The sequence below is a fragment of the Corapipo altera genome, unplaced genomic scaffold (assembly GCF_003945725.1).
Source record: "Corapipo altera isolate COAL_440 unplaced genomic scaffold, ASM394572v1 61167, whole genome shotgun sequence".
Taxonomy (NCBI): domain Eukaryota; kingdom Metazoa; phylum Chordata; class Aves; order Passeriformes; family Pipridae; genus Corapipo; species Corapipo altera.
Genome location: NW_020884949.1, coordinates 2,083,098 through 2,101,073, shown reverse-complemented (window position 1 = coordinate 2,101,073; position 17,976 = coordinate 2,083,098). Strand labels below are relative to the sequence as shown.

The window sequence follows — 17,976 nt, the reverse complement described above, 5'->3', positions numbered from 1 at the left end:
CAACTACATCTTGTGTAACAGACTGTCTGAAGAAGCCCGGTGCATGAGGGCAGGCTTCCAGACAATGCAGGAAACACCGGAGCTACCATGTCAGGAAGTAGGTATGCTTGTTCGCAAGGTGGAACTGTGGTGAGTCAACAAGTAGCAGATTGTGAGTCAACAGTAGGCACTCATTATGCCTACATTAGTACTTCTTGTATATAGTCTTTTTAAAATGCTTGTTTAAAAAGAAAATGTTGACTTCTTAAAAGAAAAACTTTTTACTTTTGCAAGTTATTTGTTATTTATGTGTGAACCTTTGTTCTGAAGAGCAAGAGAGAGAAAGGAAAAGCCCCTTACCACCTTCCTGTATCTGTTCGCAATAAATAATATGTCTATGTTGGTTTGGAACTGAGCTAATTTCAGTGTAAAACAGATGGATTTAACAATAGGGTTGTATTCAGTTACTGTGTTAGTTATGCTTATGCATCTGCATTATTGTAACATTAATCAAATGAGGTGTGCAGCATGCAAGGCTGGCCAGCTAACAAAGGAAAAAAATCTGTTTTTCAAACATTCCAAGTGAGTTATGCAGTATTAACACTGAAGAGAGACTGTGGAGTGAAAGACTGTGGCTGGAATGCCAACAGGTTCAAACCTGTTGTTTGATTAGATGTATTCAGGTCAACGCAGCCTTCTGAGACATACCTGAGGGGCTACCAAGGGCATTGGCCTGGTCAGCTTCTGCTGAGAGAGGTACCATTGTTCTGACGAACAAAAATGTATTTTTGTAAATACAAGGTCCTTGTGGTCACTAAAGAGGTAAGAGACTGCCACTGTGAATTTGCCAAGAAATCACATAAAAATAATACTCTGCTGCCTTTGTCAGGATAACTAGCCTAGCTGTTAAAAAAATAAAAATGGTGAAATCCAGACTTTGAATGCACTTGGGCAATGGCCTATCTGATCTACCGTAATGTGGAAATAGAGTCTAGATGAAATTACTGTAAGTTAAGTTCAAAACTGGCTAAAATCAAGCTCAGTTGTAGATTCCAAAAATCAAAAAGTGGGAAGGCTGATAAATAGTGTCTGCAAGAATTTTATGTAGTTCTGTTTTTTACTTCTTTAGTAAGTCTTTTACTTTTTTAGTACTTTGAATGCAGGAGTAGGCACCTTTTTCTTATTAAACATGAGAAAATGCACCTGGGGAGAGCTATCAACACTTCTGAAAATAGGCTAAAATTCAAAGTAGTCTTGATTAGCTGGATAAAATGATCTGAAATCAATAGGGTCAAATTCATCATGGCTTAGTTGAAGGTCAAAATAAAATGGAAATGGAAAAATACTAAAATTGTGAACAACAAAATACCTAGGTTTCAGTTTTGCAGAACAAAAAGCCTCCCATGCCTGGACATTTTAGAGAAACAGAAGCATAACATGTTCAGCATATTATGTTCAACAGTTTTGTTCTGGACAGGGGGTCGTGTGGCTGCTGCCCTCATGGCATGCAGGAACAGGGACAGCCCCAGGGCCTGGGCCAGATGGGAGAAGCTGCAGTAGTGCCAGGGGTGTGGATAGTTAATTTTGCCACCCGTTTCCATGGACTTTGCTTGGCATGATGGAAGACTGTTCTTTCCCCACGTGGTTTCTCAAGGATGGGTGAAAGGCATGTTCATCACATGAAACCTCATGGCTTGGTTGCTTCTCTCTGCACTGCAACCAAGAGAAAAGCATGTGTGTGTGGAAATCTTTTGCTGAAATCCTGATCTGAAATGTTCCTGTGGTCCTAGCTGGATTGTAGCACCCTGACATCAACTCTGATTATTAAACAGATTTTAACAAAAAATTCATTTTAGATGGATGAGGCATTTTGTACTGGAAAAAAAATTACTTTTGACTTTATACAATTAAATACTACTCATGGCTAAATAGTCTTTGGACTGTTTTGCTGTTGTCAGATCATTTTTCAAAATACAATGCTTATGAAATGCATAATTTGTCATTTTATCCTGGAAAAGTCTTCACCCACCACTTTTCCAGCAAGCTTTGCTATTTATCAGATCAGAACTGTGGGATGGAGCACAGTGGTTCCCATTCTCATTTTTTCTAGTATGCAGCTGATGGTGACTGAGACAGTGACGGTTTGGTAAAGGCATCCACTGTGAGCTGGAGGTATCTTGCAAAGGAGTTTAGAGGATGGAAAAAGTGACCTGGCAATGCAGCCTGGACATAGGAGTGATTTATGGTGCTGGCTAGCAGTGTCGCTGCTGCCTGACTCTGTGCCCTATTGCAACTTCTGCAGCGAGGAGACTCTGGTAGTGGCCTAGGTAAGAAAACTGGAAGTCCTCAGGAGTAGGGTGTTTCAAGGCTCTCTCTTGGGTCTCCAACTTTGGGGTTGTCATGAGAAAGGTAAGGGGGGGTTGCCTGACCCTTGGAGAGGAGAGCTTTTCTTGGCCCTTAGTGTTTTATTTGTCTGTCAGTGCCTCAGGTAAGCCAAAACCCTTATGTCCAGCTAGTCTGACAGAGTCCTGTAAGGGGCCATCTTCACTGAACAGATTCACTGGATCAGAGGTTGATTCGACTACCATTTTGTAGGGGCTAAGCCAACAGTGTGGAGACCCCTCAATGAGTCTTCCCAATGCGTTACCTGCTGCTGGCCACTGCTAGCACCTTATAAAGGACTCACTCTAACAGTTTACGGAATAACACTCTTTAATAATACAAATTGTGACAGATCAATAAGGTTGGTAAGTTGTCAGTGGTAGTGTCTAACTGCAAAAACGTCGTTGGATTTCAAAACATATTGGGTTTCTGTGGCAAGATTTTGGTAGTGGGAGGGGCTACAGGGGTGGCTTCTGTTAGAAGCTGCTAGAAGCTTCCCTTGTGTCTGGTGGAGCCAATGCCAGCTGGCTCCAGGATGGGCTTCCTGCCGCTGGCCAAGGCTGAGCTGATTAGGAATGATAGTAACTCCTCTATGATAACATATTTAAGAACAGAAAGAAAGTTATTGCACAGATTAAAATTGCAACAAGGGAAGAGCAGAGTGAGAACATGTGAACAACGTAGACACCAAAGTTGGGAAGAAATCTCCAAATTCCCAAGCATCCGTGGAGAGCTTCCGCAGAAATGGTAAGAAGAAGAGCAAGCTGTTGCAGGCCTTTAGCTTTTCTTGGGCAGCTTATCTCTGCACCACCAGCACTGAGGGAGAGGTGTGTTTCTTCCCAAGGAAAGGGACTGGCATCATCTCTCAGGATCCCAGCTCAGAATTTTGCAGACCATATCCAAAACTGCAAATGTTTCTCTCACACAAAACACGCCAGGACAGAAAGCTATAGCTGGCCTTTCCCTCTCCGGGGCAGCCTATGGTGGGCACCACAAAGGCTTGGGCTAGGTTGCTTCCCCTTTGGGAGCCCACATCTGAAACGTGCACAGAGCAGGCAAAACTTGAAGAGGTTTGGGGAGGAGTTGCACGCAAAAAATTCCAGGACAGAAAGTATAGTGGGCAAGATGCGAGCAAATGTTTTGTCCTAGCACATTTATATGTGTGAGCTGGGGCTGGAAACTTCTCAGTTTACATTCAGACCGCAAGAGTGTGGTAGTACAAGTAGGTCAGAAGAAAGTGTTGAGCAACACTATTGACTGTAGTTTCTAGGCAGCAGGGGAAGGTTAATGCCAAGGCTAGTTTTTGTTCTAGTACCTTTTTCTTAAGAGAGTATCTGCTGGGCATTTTGATGTTTGAAGCTGGGATCTGACAGAGTGAAAAAATGTGAGGGTAGATAGAGCTGAGAAGGAAGGCGCACAGCCCCAGTGTGTGGCATGTTCATGAAAGGCTGCACGGTGAACAGGAAATTCAGTAGCTGTTTGTTTTTCTGTGTGAGAATTGTATCAGACTCTGTGAGACTGAAAGTGCTTTATGGTACATCTAGCCAAAAAGAATGTGCAGAGCACCATGGGTTTTAAAGTTTACAGGCTGTGAGGGGAAAGTGGCTGCCACTTGACTGACAAGAGCAAAGAAGTTTGCAATTAGAAGGGTAGGTCACTGAAACCTTTCTCTCATGGCACACTTACACGGTGTACTTTGAAACACTTCATATTTGATTTAGCCTGTGAGATTGAGAGTTTGTGACGGTATGAATAGGTGAGAAGTGCAATGCAGCCATGTGTTTGGTGCAGTTCTTTGGTTGCAGAGGAAAGTGAAAAATCAGTGGTGGCTTTTTGTTCTAGGAGCTTTTGCAGGGATTAGCCCCTGGTTTCTTTCAGGTTAGAAACTGAGATCTGTGAGAGTGAAAAAATGTGATGGTACATATATCTGAGAAGGAACGTCCATAGACCAAGTATGTAGTTAAAAGGCTGTGATGAGAAGGGCTAATCCAGCAACTGGTTTTGCCCTGGCAGGTTTTCTGACTCTCACTTTCCTTGGGCAGCCAACCAGCTACACCAGCAGCACTGGGGCCAGATGCTCTCCATCGCCAGGAGAGACACTGTCATCCTGTTTCAGGAGACAAACTCTGAAATTTGCACACTACCACCACTGTTGAAGGCACCATGGGACTGCTCCCCCACAAAACGTTCCAGAACAGAAAGCTGACTGGGGGCCTTTACCTCTCCTGGGCAGCCAGACTTTCGTGAGCACCACCAAGCCTGGGACTAACCACCTTTCTTGCCAAGGAAAGGCACTCTTATCCCCTTCAGTAACCAGGGGCTGACCAGGGGCCTTTACCTCCCTTGGGCAGCCTAGCCTCCTCTGCCGCCAAAGCTGGGGCTAGGTGCTTTCCTGCTGAGGAAAGGTATTTCCATCACCTTTCAGGAGAAAGATGCCAAAATGTGGATACCTCCCCCAGAAGGGGATGTGCTCACACATTATATCCCCTGGGCAGCCTGTCTCCTATACCAATAATACCAGGGATAAGTCCTTTCCATCCAAAGGTAAGGTACTCTCATCCACATTCAGAAGCTCACCCCTGAAGTTGGGATGAAATCTCCAACTCTCCAAAGATCTGCAGAGAGCTCACAGAGAAACGGTAAGAAGAACAGGGCTTCGTCAGAGGCTCTGAGATTCCGGGCATCCCTGCTGGTGAGGGGGCACACAGAGAACCATGGCGCAGTGTGATCATATGTACTGTGCATGGGGCTGTGTTATGGCACTTTGGAAAATGTCAGCTCATAAACTTGTTGTACTCCAACAGTTTAGGTCAAAGGGACCATGCACTGGAAGTGGCTAAAAGAAAAGAAATGTAAAGCAAACAATGCAATGCAGATGTTAAAAAGTGGAGCAATAGCAGTTGTCCTAAAGAGTACTGTATTGTCCCATTGCCCTTCTCTGTTTGACTTGTCTGAATATAGATAGAGGTGTAATTCAAATAGATTTCACTCATTTTTAAAGATAGGCTGAAGTCAGAAGGCCTTTTGCACAAGTCTTACCAGGCACTCCTAGGTCTTAAGGTACTGGATATGTGACAACATCTGTTAATATAAACTTAGAGAGTTTCCCATTTATGGCTTTTATACGACTTATTAGTATCAGGGAATGTGAGAGGAAAGTTTTTTCAGCGTATGAACTAGGTTTGAAATCCACTAACTAAATTCTTTAGAATCAGCACAAAACTATGCATGAAGAACTCTAACCAGAAGTTTGTGTATGTGTGTGTATGTGTATGTGTGGGTTTGTGAAGTTAAAGTCAAACAGTTGTTTGGTTAAAGCCTTCGACTTATTCCTTTCAGTCAGAAAGGAACCTATTCTAGTTCAGATTTGTAGTTTTTTAAGTCAATCCTAGCAATCCTGAATGTGAATAACTTAAAATGCGACATGAAAAAAGGCAAGTGACTAAAATAATAATTTAATTCATTTTTACATATTAGGTTAAAAAAATAGCCTCTTAATCTTGTATTAAACATGTTCAACTAGGTCTCAATTTTCTTGGTATATGTGGGAGAGAATTCAAATAAGAGATATTAGCTCAACAGGGAAATAAAAGGAAACATTATGCATACTTTCAAAGACAACTTTTATGAAGAGATTCTTTGTATAGTTGCTCTTGAATGTAATAAATAGTAAAAAAAATTTCAGATCCTTAGATCAGTATTTCAGGCCTCTTAAACTAATGTTTTGTTTGCCATGAACTTGCTTTTTGAATGTACTGTGTCATTGTTCTCTCTTTGTCAGCTGTTTCATGTAGGGCAGCTGTTTCTCATAATTGGCTGTTTCTTGTAGCTATTTTTCAAGGATATAGAGGCTTTACCAAGAGATCTGGGTAGACTACAGACATGGGCAACCACCAACCACTTGAAATTTAACAAGAACAATTGCTGAATTCTCCATCTGGGATGGGGTAATCCTGAGTATGTGTGCAAACTGGGGGATGAGAGGCTGGAGAACAGCCTCAGAGTAAGGGACCTGGTCAGTTGCAAGTTGACTGCGAATGAGCAGTGTGCCCTGGCATCCAGGAGGGCCAACTGTGCACTGAGGTGCATCAGGCACACTGTTGCCAGCTATGCCGAGGGAGGTGATTCTCCTATTCTACTCTGCACTGATTGTCTCCAAGTACTGCATACAGTTTGAGCGCCTCAATACAATCAAACTCTAGAGTGTGTCCAGAGGAAAGGGTCCCAGATGGTGAAAAGCCTTGAGGGCAAGGCTTCTGAGGAGTGGCTGAGGTTACTTGGTTTGTTTAGCTTGGAGAAGCATAGGCATGACCCCCATCACAGCATACAGCTTCCTCAAGTGGGGCAGGAAGGGGGGAGCTGCTGATCTCCTCTCTCTGGGGACCAGCAACAGGACACAAGTAAAGAGAATAAAGAAGCTACTTCAAGGGAAACTCAGACTGGACATTAGGAAAAGGTTCTTCACCCAGAGGATGTTTGGTCACTGGAACAGGTTCCCCAGGGAATTGGTCACAGCACCAAGTCTGTCAGAGTTCAAGGAGCATCTGATGATGCTCTTAGTCATATGGTTTATTCTTAGATTGTTCTAGCAGGGATTGGCAGTTGGACTCAGTGATCCTTAAGGGTCCCTTCTAACTTAAGATATGATACAATTTTCTTGTTTTACCTTTTACTTTTCCGTAAAATGTTTAAACTGAATCTACTAAGCTACAGATTGGTCATATTAAAACAAGAAAACCCCCACAACTTCCAAAGCATGACTAGTTTTGAATTTAAGTCTAAAAATTTTATTTTCATGTCAGTCATCTATAGAGTAGCTTGAAAATCATGAGCCTGTTGTAAAAGCACTAGCCTAGTCTGCCAATTTTTTTTAAAAAATGTATCTCTGTTAAAATTCAAACAATGAAATTCTGTTTAGTTTTTTTTTTTTTTAATAAGATGGCTTGGACCACAAACAATATAGTGTTTAGAGCAGTGTCAGAAGCATAAAAGCATGTCATTTTAGAAACAGAGAATGTTGTCTTTCCAACTTCATAATAACAAATGTGTTATGTCTCTGTAATTGTTTTCTAGTGTTCTGTAGTGCACTGTTTTTCACTTGCTATTGTGTTCAGAATTTAGACCAGCTTTTAAGTATTGCTTGTCTTCTCTCTTTGCTGGGGCACTTAATCCAAGAATGCATTGAAGGAGCAAAAAAACAGCTGAACATCTTAAACCCAAAGAAGACAATTTCGTTCATCTGCCAAAAGGCAAACCAGTAAACCTTAATGGTTTAAGAAAACCGTGTGGTTTTTTTTCATCTCCTGGAGCTCTTTGTACTAGCATGTATCATGAGTCATTTGATATATGATACTTGTGTGTGTGTACTGGGTCTGGCTGGGATGGAGTTAATTTTCTTCATAGCAGATCTTATGGTGCTGTGTTTCAGACTTCTGATGAAAACAGTGAACGTAACATACTGTTTTAGCTATTTCTGAATGGTCCTGGCACAGCATCAAAGCCTTCTCTATTTCTTGCTCTGCTCCCTCAGTGAATAGATTAGGGCTGTGCAAGATGTTGGGAGGGGACACAACTAAAAAAATACCCTGAACTAACCAGAGCTATTCCATGCTATATAATGGTCATGCTGAGCAATAAAATGGAGAAGAGAGGATTTAGGGAGATTGGCCATGTTTTGTTTGGGAATCCTTCCCCTTTCCTTTTCCCTTCCCCTTTCCTTTCCCCTTCCCTTTCCTTCCCCTTAGTTTATTAATTTATTTTTTTTTCTTGACCCACAAATGCTCTTGCTTTTATTTTGATATTCTTCTTTCCCTGTCCCACTCACTGCAGGGGTATGGGAGAAGTGAGCAAGTAGCTGTATTACACCTAACTGCCTGTCAGCAGAACATGTGTAGCTAATTGTGATTGGAACTGAATGCTAAAACCATACAAGATGATTTGAATTTGTTTATGTTACTTGATCATTTAACCAGTCATGCAAAAAAGAGAAGGCTTGTTTAGAGCTTTAAGGAAAACTCCTGCATCCAAATGCTAACAATCATTTAGAGATCTTAGCACATGTGGAACAAGACCAAAGGTAGTTGTCACCTTTTCTGCCCCTGAGGTGTGCAGAGTTAAAAAATTCAGTGAAGACTATCAGGGTTTCAGACACAATTTTATGTCTTTCTTACATTCACATTGTAGGTAGCACCTTAGAAATTTTTTATATTGATGGAGTCAAAAATACACCTGTGGTGGAGGATGCTAATGATTTGATAACAGAAACAAGAAAGATTCACAATAGTTCCTATTTTTGATATCTTGTAGAGTTGTCATGGTTGTAGCTCTCATTTTGATTGGAATTATTTCTTGTAGTTTTAATTGAAATAGAGGAAATTACTGTTACTCATTGAGTTACTGTAATGTGAGATACTTCTGCCTGGTTGATTGCGCGTATGACAACACATAACTCTGTGTAGTTGCCTTTTGAGGAAGTGTTTCATGGAAGTTCAGGAAGTGAAAGTTAGGGAGAAAGGTGGTACATTGCAAGAATTCACACTTAAAGGATGCAGAGCTAGTATAACAGTACTTCTGCTTTCTGGCCTCCAAGGCAGAGGAGGTAACTAAAGACAACTGCATTTTTGTTACTGTTAGCAGCTGCCTAGATGAGGAAAAATTCTGGGTTGTTCGCTATACTGTCAGTGAAATGAGTGACTTCAGGTTGAAGTTTAAGTGTGAGGCACTTCTGTCAGCCCTCTGCACTAAGTGCAGGTCAGATCCAAATTTTTGGCTGTAGATCAGTGACAGTCTTTGGGAATTAAGTTATGGTAGTCAGGGGTGACTGGAAAAATGGAAATATTGCATCTATTTTTAAAAAGGGTAGGAAGTAGTACCCTGGGAGTACATCTGTTCCAGTGTCTCACCACCCTCACAATGAAGAATTTTGTCATAAAATGTATTCTAAACCTACATGCTTGTCTTATCACATGCCCTTGTAAGACTCTGGCCGCAGGGAGCTGCCAGCTCATGGACTTGGCTAGGAGTTTTCCTTAAATATATAGATATAGGGTTCTTTAATACGTCAAGATAAGCCACAAGCTTGTTCTCAAGGGATTTCTTTATTAAGTTAGGGGATCAAATAAGGGAACTTGGTCAAAGTTCAAAAGGACACCACACAAGCTAGACAAAAATGTTCCACCACAATACTAACTCAGCATACACTGTTAATCCACAACACTTCAGGCAAAATCCAACCAGTTCCATAACACTTACATCAAGATCCAATCCCTCCAGCTCCAAGCCACCCTAAGCATCAAGAAGGGAGCAAAGAAACAGAAACAGAAGGAGCAAGAAGAGAGAAGGAGAGAAGGGAGAGATAGCTGCCACTGAAGCCTTGTAGAAGACTGGCTCGCACAAGTCCATGTGGCAGGGCTGCAACACGAGGCAAACACATGCCTGTGTTTTTATCTGCTTTCCAGATGGGATCTCTGACCCACCAGCCACTCTGGGCTTCCAGGCCAGGGTGAGAGGCAGTGTTCTCACCATCCCTTCCAATCTGAGGCTGGGTTAGGGACTCCAGGAGGTGTGGTGTGTTATAGTTTGCCCGGGCTTTTTTGACTGACAGCTACTCCAGAGTTTCCCCATGTGGGTTCCAGGGGCCTGCCATGAGGGATACGACACCACCCCACCTCCGTGAGGATCGACCCATCCCTTCCCCCTCCACACCACCCCCTGCCCCAAGGTGGTTCTGACGCAGTAATAACTGATGTCTAACTGCCCTTCTAAAAACTCCCTCTCCTGTTCTCTTGTAGCCCCCTTTATGTACTCAAAGGTGCTAGAAAGTCTCCCTGGAGCCTTCTGTGCTCCAGGCTGAACAGTCCCAACTCTCACTGCCTAAAGCTAAGCTAAGGCACATGGACAGCAAGGAGGTCATCCAAGACAGCCGTCACAGCTTCACCAAGGGCAACTCCTACCTGACCAATCTAGTGGCCTTCTACAATAGAGTGATCACATTAGGGGGCAAGAATTTGATGGGTGGACTCTTCAGTGGATGAGGAATTGTTTGGATGGTTGCATCCGGAGGGTAGTAGTCAACAGCTCAGTGTCCAGATGGAGGTCAGTGACAAGTGGTGTCCCTCAGGGCTTAGTATTCAAAATCTTCACCAATGACAGACAGTAAGATTGAGTGCACCCTCAGCAATTTTACACGTGACATAAATCTTCATGGTCCAGCTGACACACCTGAGAGACAGGATACCATCCAGAGGGACCTGGATAAGCTTGAGAAATGTGCCGATGGGAACATCATGAAGTTCAACAAGGCCAAGTGCAAGATGGTGCATCTGGGTTGGGGCAACACCCAATCTCCATATAGGCTGGGAGATGAACAGATTGAGAGCAGCTCTGCTGAGAAGGACTTTGGTGAATGAGAGCCTGGACATGAGCCAGCAATGTGAGCTTGCAACACAGAAAGCCAAACACATCCTATGCTGCATCAAAAGCAGAATGACCAGCAGGTTAATGGAGGTGACTCTTCACCTCTATTCTCCTCTAGTGAGAGAGGTATCTGGAGTACTGCATCCAGTTCTGGGGACCTCAGCACAGGAAAGACCAGTTGGAGGGTGTCCAGAGAAGGCCACAAAGACATTCTGAGTAATGGAACACCCCTCCTATGAGGAAAGACTGAGAGAGTTAGAGTTCAGCCTTAGAGAAGGAAGGTTCTGGAGGGGCCTTTCTGACACTTTCAATACTTTGAGCCGGCCTATAAGAAAGATGGGGACAAATTTTTTGTCCATGCCTGTTGCAATAGGAAAAGGGGTAATGGTTTCAAACTAAAGGAGCCTGGTGAGACCAGCTTTCCCAGAGAGGTTATGGATGCTCCATCCCTGGAAACATTCAAAATCAGGTTGGACAGGGCTCTGAGTAAGCTAATCTACTTAAAGATGTCCCTGATTGATTACTGGGGGTTTGGAGGAGATGACCTTTAAAGGTGACTTCCAAGTCCAACCATTCTCTGATTCTGTGATTCTCAGAATAATACATCAACATTTTAGTAGATATTGAGGCCCTTACCACTCTGAAATATTTGCATAGATAAATAGAAGTGGTACTGTGAAAATGAAAAGTGATTTGGAAAATATTTGTAAAAATTGTATAGTTAAAAGGAGAAGATGCAAAAAATGAGCTCGAGAGTCAAAGACACATCCTCCTCGAGGTACAGTCAATGTTCCAACTTTATTCCAAAAATACACACATTATCAAGGGTCCTACAGGGTTCACACGCTCTATTCTAACTTTCTATTGGTTACATTCACTTTCACACACTATATCTATAACTTTATTGGCTCTACTAGCCAAGGCACATTTCCAGGCCCCCCCATCTTCTGGTTTCTCACACTCTGGATAACAACCTCCTTCCCTTTTTTCCTCTATGCAGCTTTCTGATATCTGCTGCTCAAGGACACAGATCTGCTGCTGGAGAACACAGGTCCCTGCCGTCCAGCACGCAGGCCGGATTGTGCAAGCAGTCCTGAAGCAGTATATGTCCTGCATCATCTAAGATTCTTTCAACATATAGTAGGTATGTATATATAGTGTATATGCAGCGCGTGTGCTTCTAAATCTACCCCCCACAGGATAGGTCTATGGGAATTCTCTGTTATGGGCACTGTCAACCTGCTAGGGTTTTAATTCATAATGTTTTAACATGCTGCCAATCTCACAGGGTGTTTGGGAAAAGGCCTTGATCAGCTAAGCAGTCCTTATAGCTGTGCAGGGCTCGAACCAAAACTTGATTACTTGTATGAATTGCTCATTAGTGGCAAAGGTAGAAGGGATACACAAATCTTGAAGGAGGAAAGAATGACTGCTACAAAACTATTAGAATAAACAGAATTATGTTGCTATGGTTGTTTATAAATTTAACTCTCCACAGACACTGACAGATTTATTCTAACCATTGTCTGGACATTTTAAGCCTTTCTTATAGGAAAATATTAAAATTAAATTAACCTACCTGCTGTCAGGTATACTTACAAAAAAACCCAACCCAATCCAAGAACATGAAACACAACAAAGAAATTCAATCAAACAAACTCCCCCCTCACCCCTCCCAAAGATCCCCTTCCCCCAAACCACAAAACCTACCAAGAACAATTCAATGGAGTCCTACTTTATGCATGTTGGAAACATGTACAACAATTCTGAGGAAAGTGAGTTGCTTTTTTTCCCTGCTTCAGAACTGATTGGTGATGGGAGAGTTTTTTTCAAACTTTTTTCTCCCTGGTGTAGGTAGGCGTACTTGAGAATATAGCAATGTCAGGCTCTTACTTTTTATTTTACTCTTATGGAAGAGTAAATAATAGCCATGCTCATCTACATATTGTATTGTTGAGAACTCCTTTAAAAAAAAATATTAATCCTGATATTGTAGCTAAGATCATAGCTGTGTTTTAAAATTATTTTTTATCAGTACTGTTGTTGTTTGGAGCTGGCTCCCTGCCAAGTCTCCAACACCACAGGAAAAGCTTCCCCCCCCAAAAAAACAAGGGAAAAGAGAGAAAAAAAACCCCAAGAGACCCGAAATAAGAGAGCTAAAGAAATATATAAATATATTTACACTTCTATTACATTTATATACAATTACAAAGACTATATACACATGAGAAAGAAACCCCCAACACCCCCAAAGGGAAAGGGAAAAGGGACAAAACAAAAAAACCCTAAAAACACGCATACGCACTCAATAAAAAAACTAGCCAAAGAAAATCTTAATACTTTCCTTGAGATAGCACAATCACGCCAAACGCCACCGCCACACTACTAGACCCTGGATTGGCAGAAACAACAGGCCCCGTAGGCCCGAACAGGCCTCAGCTCCCCCACAGGAGCGAGACCGGCTGCTGGAGCCTGCTGTCTCCAAACCTCGCCGGAAGGGAAGAGAGGAAGAGGCTTCTCTCTCTGTCTATTCATATGTTTGATTACGTGAAGGAATAGGATGGAATACTTCCTAGTCTCAAAACCATTACAAGCACTTTCATGTGTTTGTTGCAGAAATTCCAGCTGGTTGTCTTAGTAACACTATTCTGTAGCAGCAAATGAATGCTACTTCCTGAGATTCCTTTTGTCATTTGGTTTTAAAAACACTATGCTTGAGAGTGAAGAACAGTAGCAACAGGAAAACTTGAGAAATGTGGTTTACTCACAGCTCTTACCAGAAGCATGAAGTGTGTATGCAGTAAAGGAATAAACTGTTCTTTGCATGTTTACCTTCAAGTTAGAGGAAATGGAAATGCATTCGACTAAGCATATCTATCTCATATGCTTAGCAGATGTTAAAATGCAACATACCTTCACGTCTGGAAAATGTGAAGGTACAACATGCCCAGACAAATAGTCTGCAATAGTTATATATACAGCTTTATTGTATGCCTACCTACATTCGAAATTTGGAGCCTTACTGGAAACAGATATATGTACTTTTGGAAGAGATTCTTTACTGTGAGGTTGGTGAAGCATTGGATCATGTTGCCCAGAGAAACTGTGGATACCCCATCCCTGGAGCAACCTGGTCTAGTGAAAGATGTCCCTGCGCATAGCAGGGGTGTTGGAACTAGATTATCTTTAAAGTCTCTTACAATCCAAACCATTTTATGATCCTATGACTCTATATGGAACCTGTATTGAGTTGGTATCCTTTTTACTTTAGAACAGATTTCCTATGTGTAATAGACTCAAATGGTTAATGGCTTAAACATTGCTAAGATCACAAAAAGACTTTTGTCCACTGTACAACCTGCAAAGAAACAACTGCTCATGTACAGAAACCCATCCCTCCCTGAATATGCCTACTAATTTGGACTGTGAAAGGACCTTAAAGTAAGATAAGGGGGTACTATTGCCCAGCTATCCCAGGTGCATACCTGAAGCTAAAAACTGAATTTCCAGATAAGAGGCTGATAAGAGGCAAATCCTTCAAGGCGGGATAGTCCTTCTTATCATGCCAGTGTTCTCCCTTACGTGATGACTCAGCTGTGAAAAAAACCCTCCTGGGAACACCAAAGACAATCACACCTAGCCTGAGCTATTCACCTCAGATGATGGATCACAGTGGGCCATGATTGATTCAATTATGCTGATGTATTAGATACAATATCTTAGAAGGTGTGAAAGACTCATGAAATGTCCCACTATCCAGTATTACATTATCCAGGGTAGGTACAGGAGGCATTTCCACCTAGCCTCCACACAATATAAACTCCACCACTCCTTGCAGGTACAGTCTGCAGTCACCAAGAAGACCAGAAGAAGAGGAACAATGAGATGTCATTGGAATCTACAGTGATGATATCTTTTTCTTCTACTTAATCTATTTCTCTTGTCACTTTCTTTCTCTCTCTTCCCCTCTCACTTTCCCCTATCTCTCTATCATTCCGTGGACCCCTCAGTTACTGTTAAACTAAATCCATACTATTGGTTTCAGCAATTTTTCGGCAATTACATATTATGGATATAGAAACTGTCAAACACAATTTTTTAGATGAACATAGTGAATTAAAGTGCTACAAAGGGAAATGTCATTGAAAGGATTTCTACTAAAGAGTAACACTAGTGTGAAATCAGTTTACTGGAAACTCTGTGGGTGGACAAGAAGAGTAAAGAAAGAGGTACAAGGGGAAGGAAAGAGAAAACAAAAAGATCTTGAGATAGAAAAAACGATTGAAAAGCAAGAAGGTGAGAGAAATTTGCCAAAGATACCAAGCGTGTAGTCTATTTTACTGGTATTTTTGCCACCTCACCACATCTGCATTGAGAGGTTGTACTGGGATGAAAGAGAAGAAAGTTCTTATTTCTTTGAATAGATACAGATGTGTATCCGATAACTCTGGCTAAATTAAATAATGACAAGGCTGCAGTAGGTGAACTTTGAAAGTTTTTTCAAAAGACCTTGTATTATTTTGATATTTTTAATATTTTGGTATTTGTAACTTCTCAGAAAGCCATTTCTAAATTGCTGTGTAAAAATAAGAGTTGGTATCCTTTTTAATTCTTACCTTACCTTAGTGTCACGATTAAAGTAGGGTTTGTATTTTATTCCCCTTTTATTCCAAGGTTGTTTTGGATAAACTCTTCCTTTAAGAGTGACACCCTTGCCACAGCTGGGCAGGGCAGGGGGACAGAGCATGCCATGGTAGTCCTGGCTGCCTGGGCGGAACCAGAACTCTCACCACCTCAGAGCCATCTTTCTTCCCCAGTGCAGGAGAAATAAAAGGAAGCAGCCACATGAGCCCTACCAGCCACGTGGCTCCATACATGAGTGGAGAAGCAGTATGAAGCTGAGCCCAGCCAAGCTGTGCAGAGCCCAAACCCTTGCAGAGCTGTGTAGAGTGCAGCCCAGTGGAGCCAGAGATCAGCATTTCTTCGGAATCTTCTTTGCCACAGTATTTTTTCTTTGTTCTCGTAGAGAGGGTGGGGCTGGTGAGGAGAGCATGTGTTGGTCACCATTTTTGTCTGTGTACAAAAGGGGGAGGAGACTGGAAGTACTCTCTGTTGTTGGTATGAACCATTTTGGTTTTGTGTTGTTGCTTCTTTATTTCTTGTGAGTAAACTTATTTTTTCACCTGTAACTCCTTGCATTTTGTCTCTGTATTGGTGAAGGAGGAGATATTTTTTTAAAAAAAGGAGAGGTGATCTGTTTGTTGGAGTCTCTGCCCCAGTCTTTGCCTTTAAACTAAGACACTTAGACATATAGCATCTCCTGAAAATAGTTTATTCAGTTTCTAATCTGTGAGAATCACTGCTTTGTTATGTAATAGTGTTGTGGTTTAGGAATGCTATTCCCCAGCTTAGTGTTCCCTCAGAAACACCTCAGACCATACGTTGCTTGCTCACTTTCCCCCTGTGACATCCCTGTGGCAGGGTGGCGAGGAGAAATGGAGGCAGAAAAAGGGTTGATATAAGAACAAATTACTTGAAACAGCGATGAAATGAGAAAAACACCCAGTATCAACAGTAGTAATAACAGTGTGTACAAGATAAACAAATGATTCACACGCAATTTCTCACCACGTAGAACCCACACCAAACTGGAAAGACCAAGAAACCCATCCCTCTCCATGATCCCTCTGCACGACATGAGGTGGTACAGAATAACCCCAGAGTCCTAGCCATTTTCCTCCTGGATGCTGTAGAAGTTAACCCTGTCTTGACTGGGACCAGGACATTATCCAGCCCTTATTCTATACCATCTACATCATGTCCAGAGCCTACACCTTCCAACTACATGCACACACACACACACAAACACACACACACACACACACACACATATATGTATGTATGTATATAAACACACAAAAGCATGACTATTATTCCCTTAGCCAATAGCTGTCTCTCCAGAATATCTGTTGTGTTCATTTAGTCCATGCCTGTGGATTCTGTCCATTCTAGATGTCTTTCAGGACAGGAGGGCTGGTGTGCTGTCAGCTGGTTGCAAGCTGCATCAGGAGCTCAGGACTGGTATGTCTGGAACAATCCATACTCATTGTCCGTGGTAGTTACAGCATTCACTAGCAGTGTCATTCAGAATCCAAGATCATACAGTTCAACATAGCAGACTGTTCTCACCCAAAAATCAAATCCCTTTGAGGTACTCATCATGTTTCCTCATCCTTCTGCACTACCCAAAAAGTGTACCTTGGTCCTTGAGCAAAAACAATCCCACAGATGGGTTTGCCTTTGTTTGAGGCAGGACTAATCCAAAGTGTTTTTCCTAATATATTTCTCATATGCACCATGGAGATTTTATCACCTTCTGTGGTATGCAAAGGTTTTGACTGGGCAGAGCCAGGTCAACTGGTAGAACCAGATGGTCTTTGCTAAATGTAGATCCCAATGTTTGAGGGTCCCACCTTAACACCCCATTGTACTGTTTAGTTTTCAGATGTTGGTGCATGATAGGGAGTACGATATACCTGCTCATTACTATGCTCTTTGGCCAAGGTCTGATGAAGCTATTTAGGAAGTGAATCCTGTTGTCTGACTCAACTCTTTCTGGGTACCGTGTTACTACAGGACTTACACTTTTCAAGGACCAAGATGGTGCTCCAGGCAGTGGCATGAGGGACTGGGTAGGTCTTCAGCCATCCAGTGGTTGCTTCTACCATCATAAGCACATAGTGCTTTCCTCGGTGGGTTTGCAGGAGTGTGATATAACCAATGTGCCAGGCCTCCCAATATTTATATTTTGACCATTGTTCAACATATTACAGAGGTATGGCCTCGATTTCAGCACATGTTTCACAACTGTGGATAACCTGGGAAATAGTGTCTGCGGTTAAGTCGACCCCTCAATCATGAGCCCATCTGTCCATTGCGTCTCTTCCCTGATGACCTGAGGTGTCATCACCAAGCCAGCAATATTCACCCTTATGCTGCCAGTCCAGATCCACCTGAGGCACTTTAATCTTGGCAGCCCAATCCACCTGTCCATTGTTGCAATGTTCTTCAGTAACCTGACTCTCGGATACGTGTGCATCTACATGATGTACTTTTACGATCAACTTCTCTACTTGGGCAGTGATATCTTGCCACAATTCAGCAGCCCACATAGGTTTGCCTCTCTGCTGCCAATTTGTC

The 17,976-nt window shown here is 42.3% G+C and overlaps 1 protein-coding gene across 2 annotated transcripts in view; it reads left to right on the top strand.

Moving 5' to 3' along the window:
• ARSK (arylsulfatase family member K) overlaps positions 1-15,936 on the top strand; it is a 44,807-nt gene extending 28,871 nt beyond the window's left edge. The window contains exons 8-9 of one of the 2 annotated variants that reach the window (XR_003530833.1): positions 7,521-7,646; positions 14,615-15,936. Coding sequence is in view for 1 of the 2 variants with exons in the window: in XM_027662959.1 (XP_027518760.1) it covers positions 7,521-7,546 (26 nt within the window). In the remaining variant the exon portion in view is untranslated. Of the gene's footprint in view, positions 1-7,520; positions 8,033-14,614 lie in introns of those variants that run through there. The other variant, XM_027662959.1, reaches the window with a different exon arrangement.
• The last annotated feature ends 2,040 nt before the right edge of the window (positions 15,937-17,976 follow it).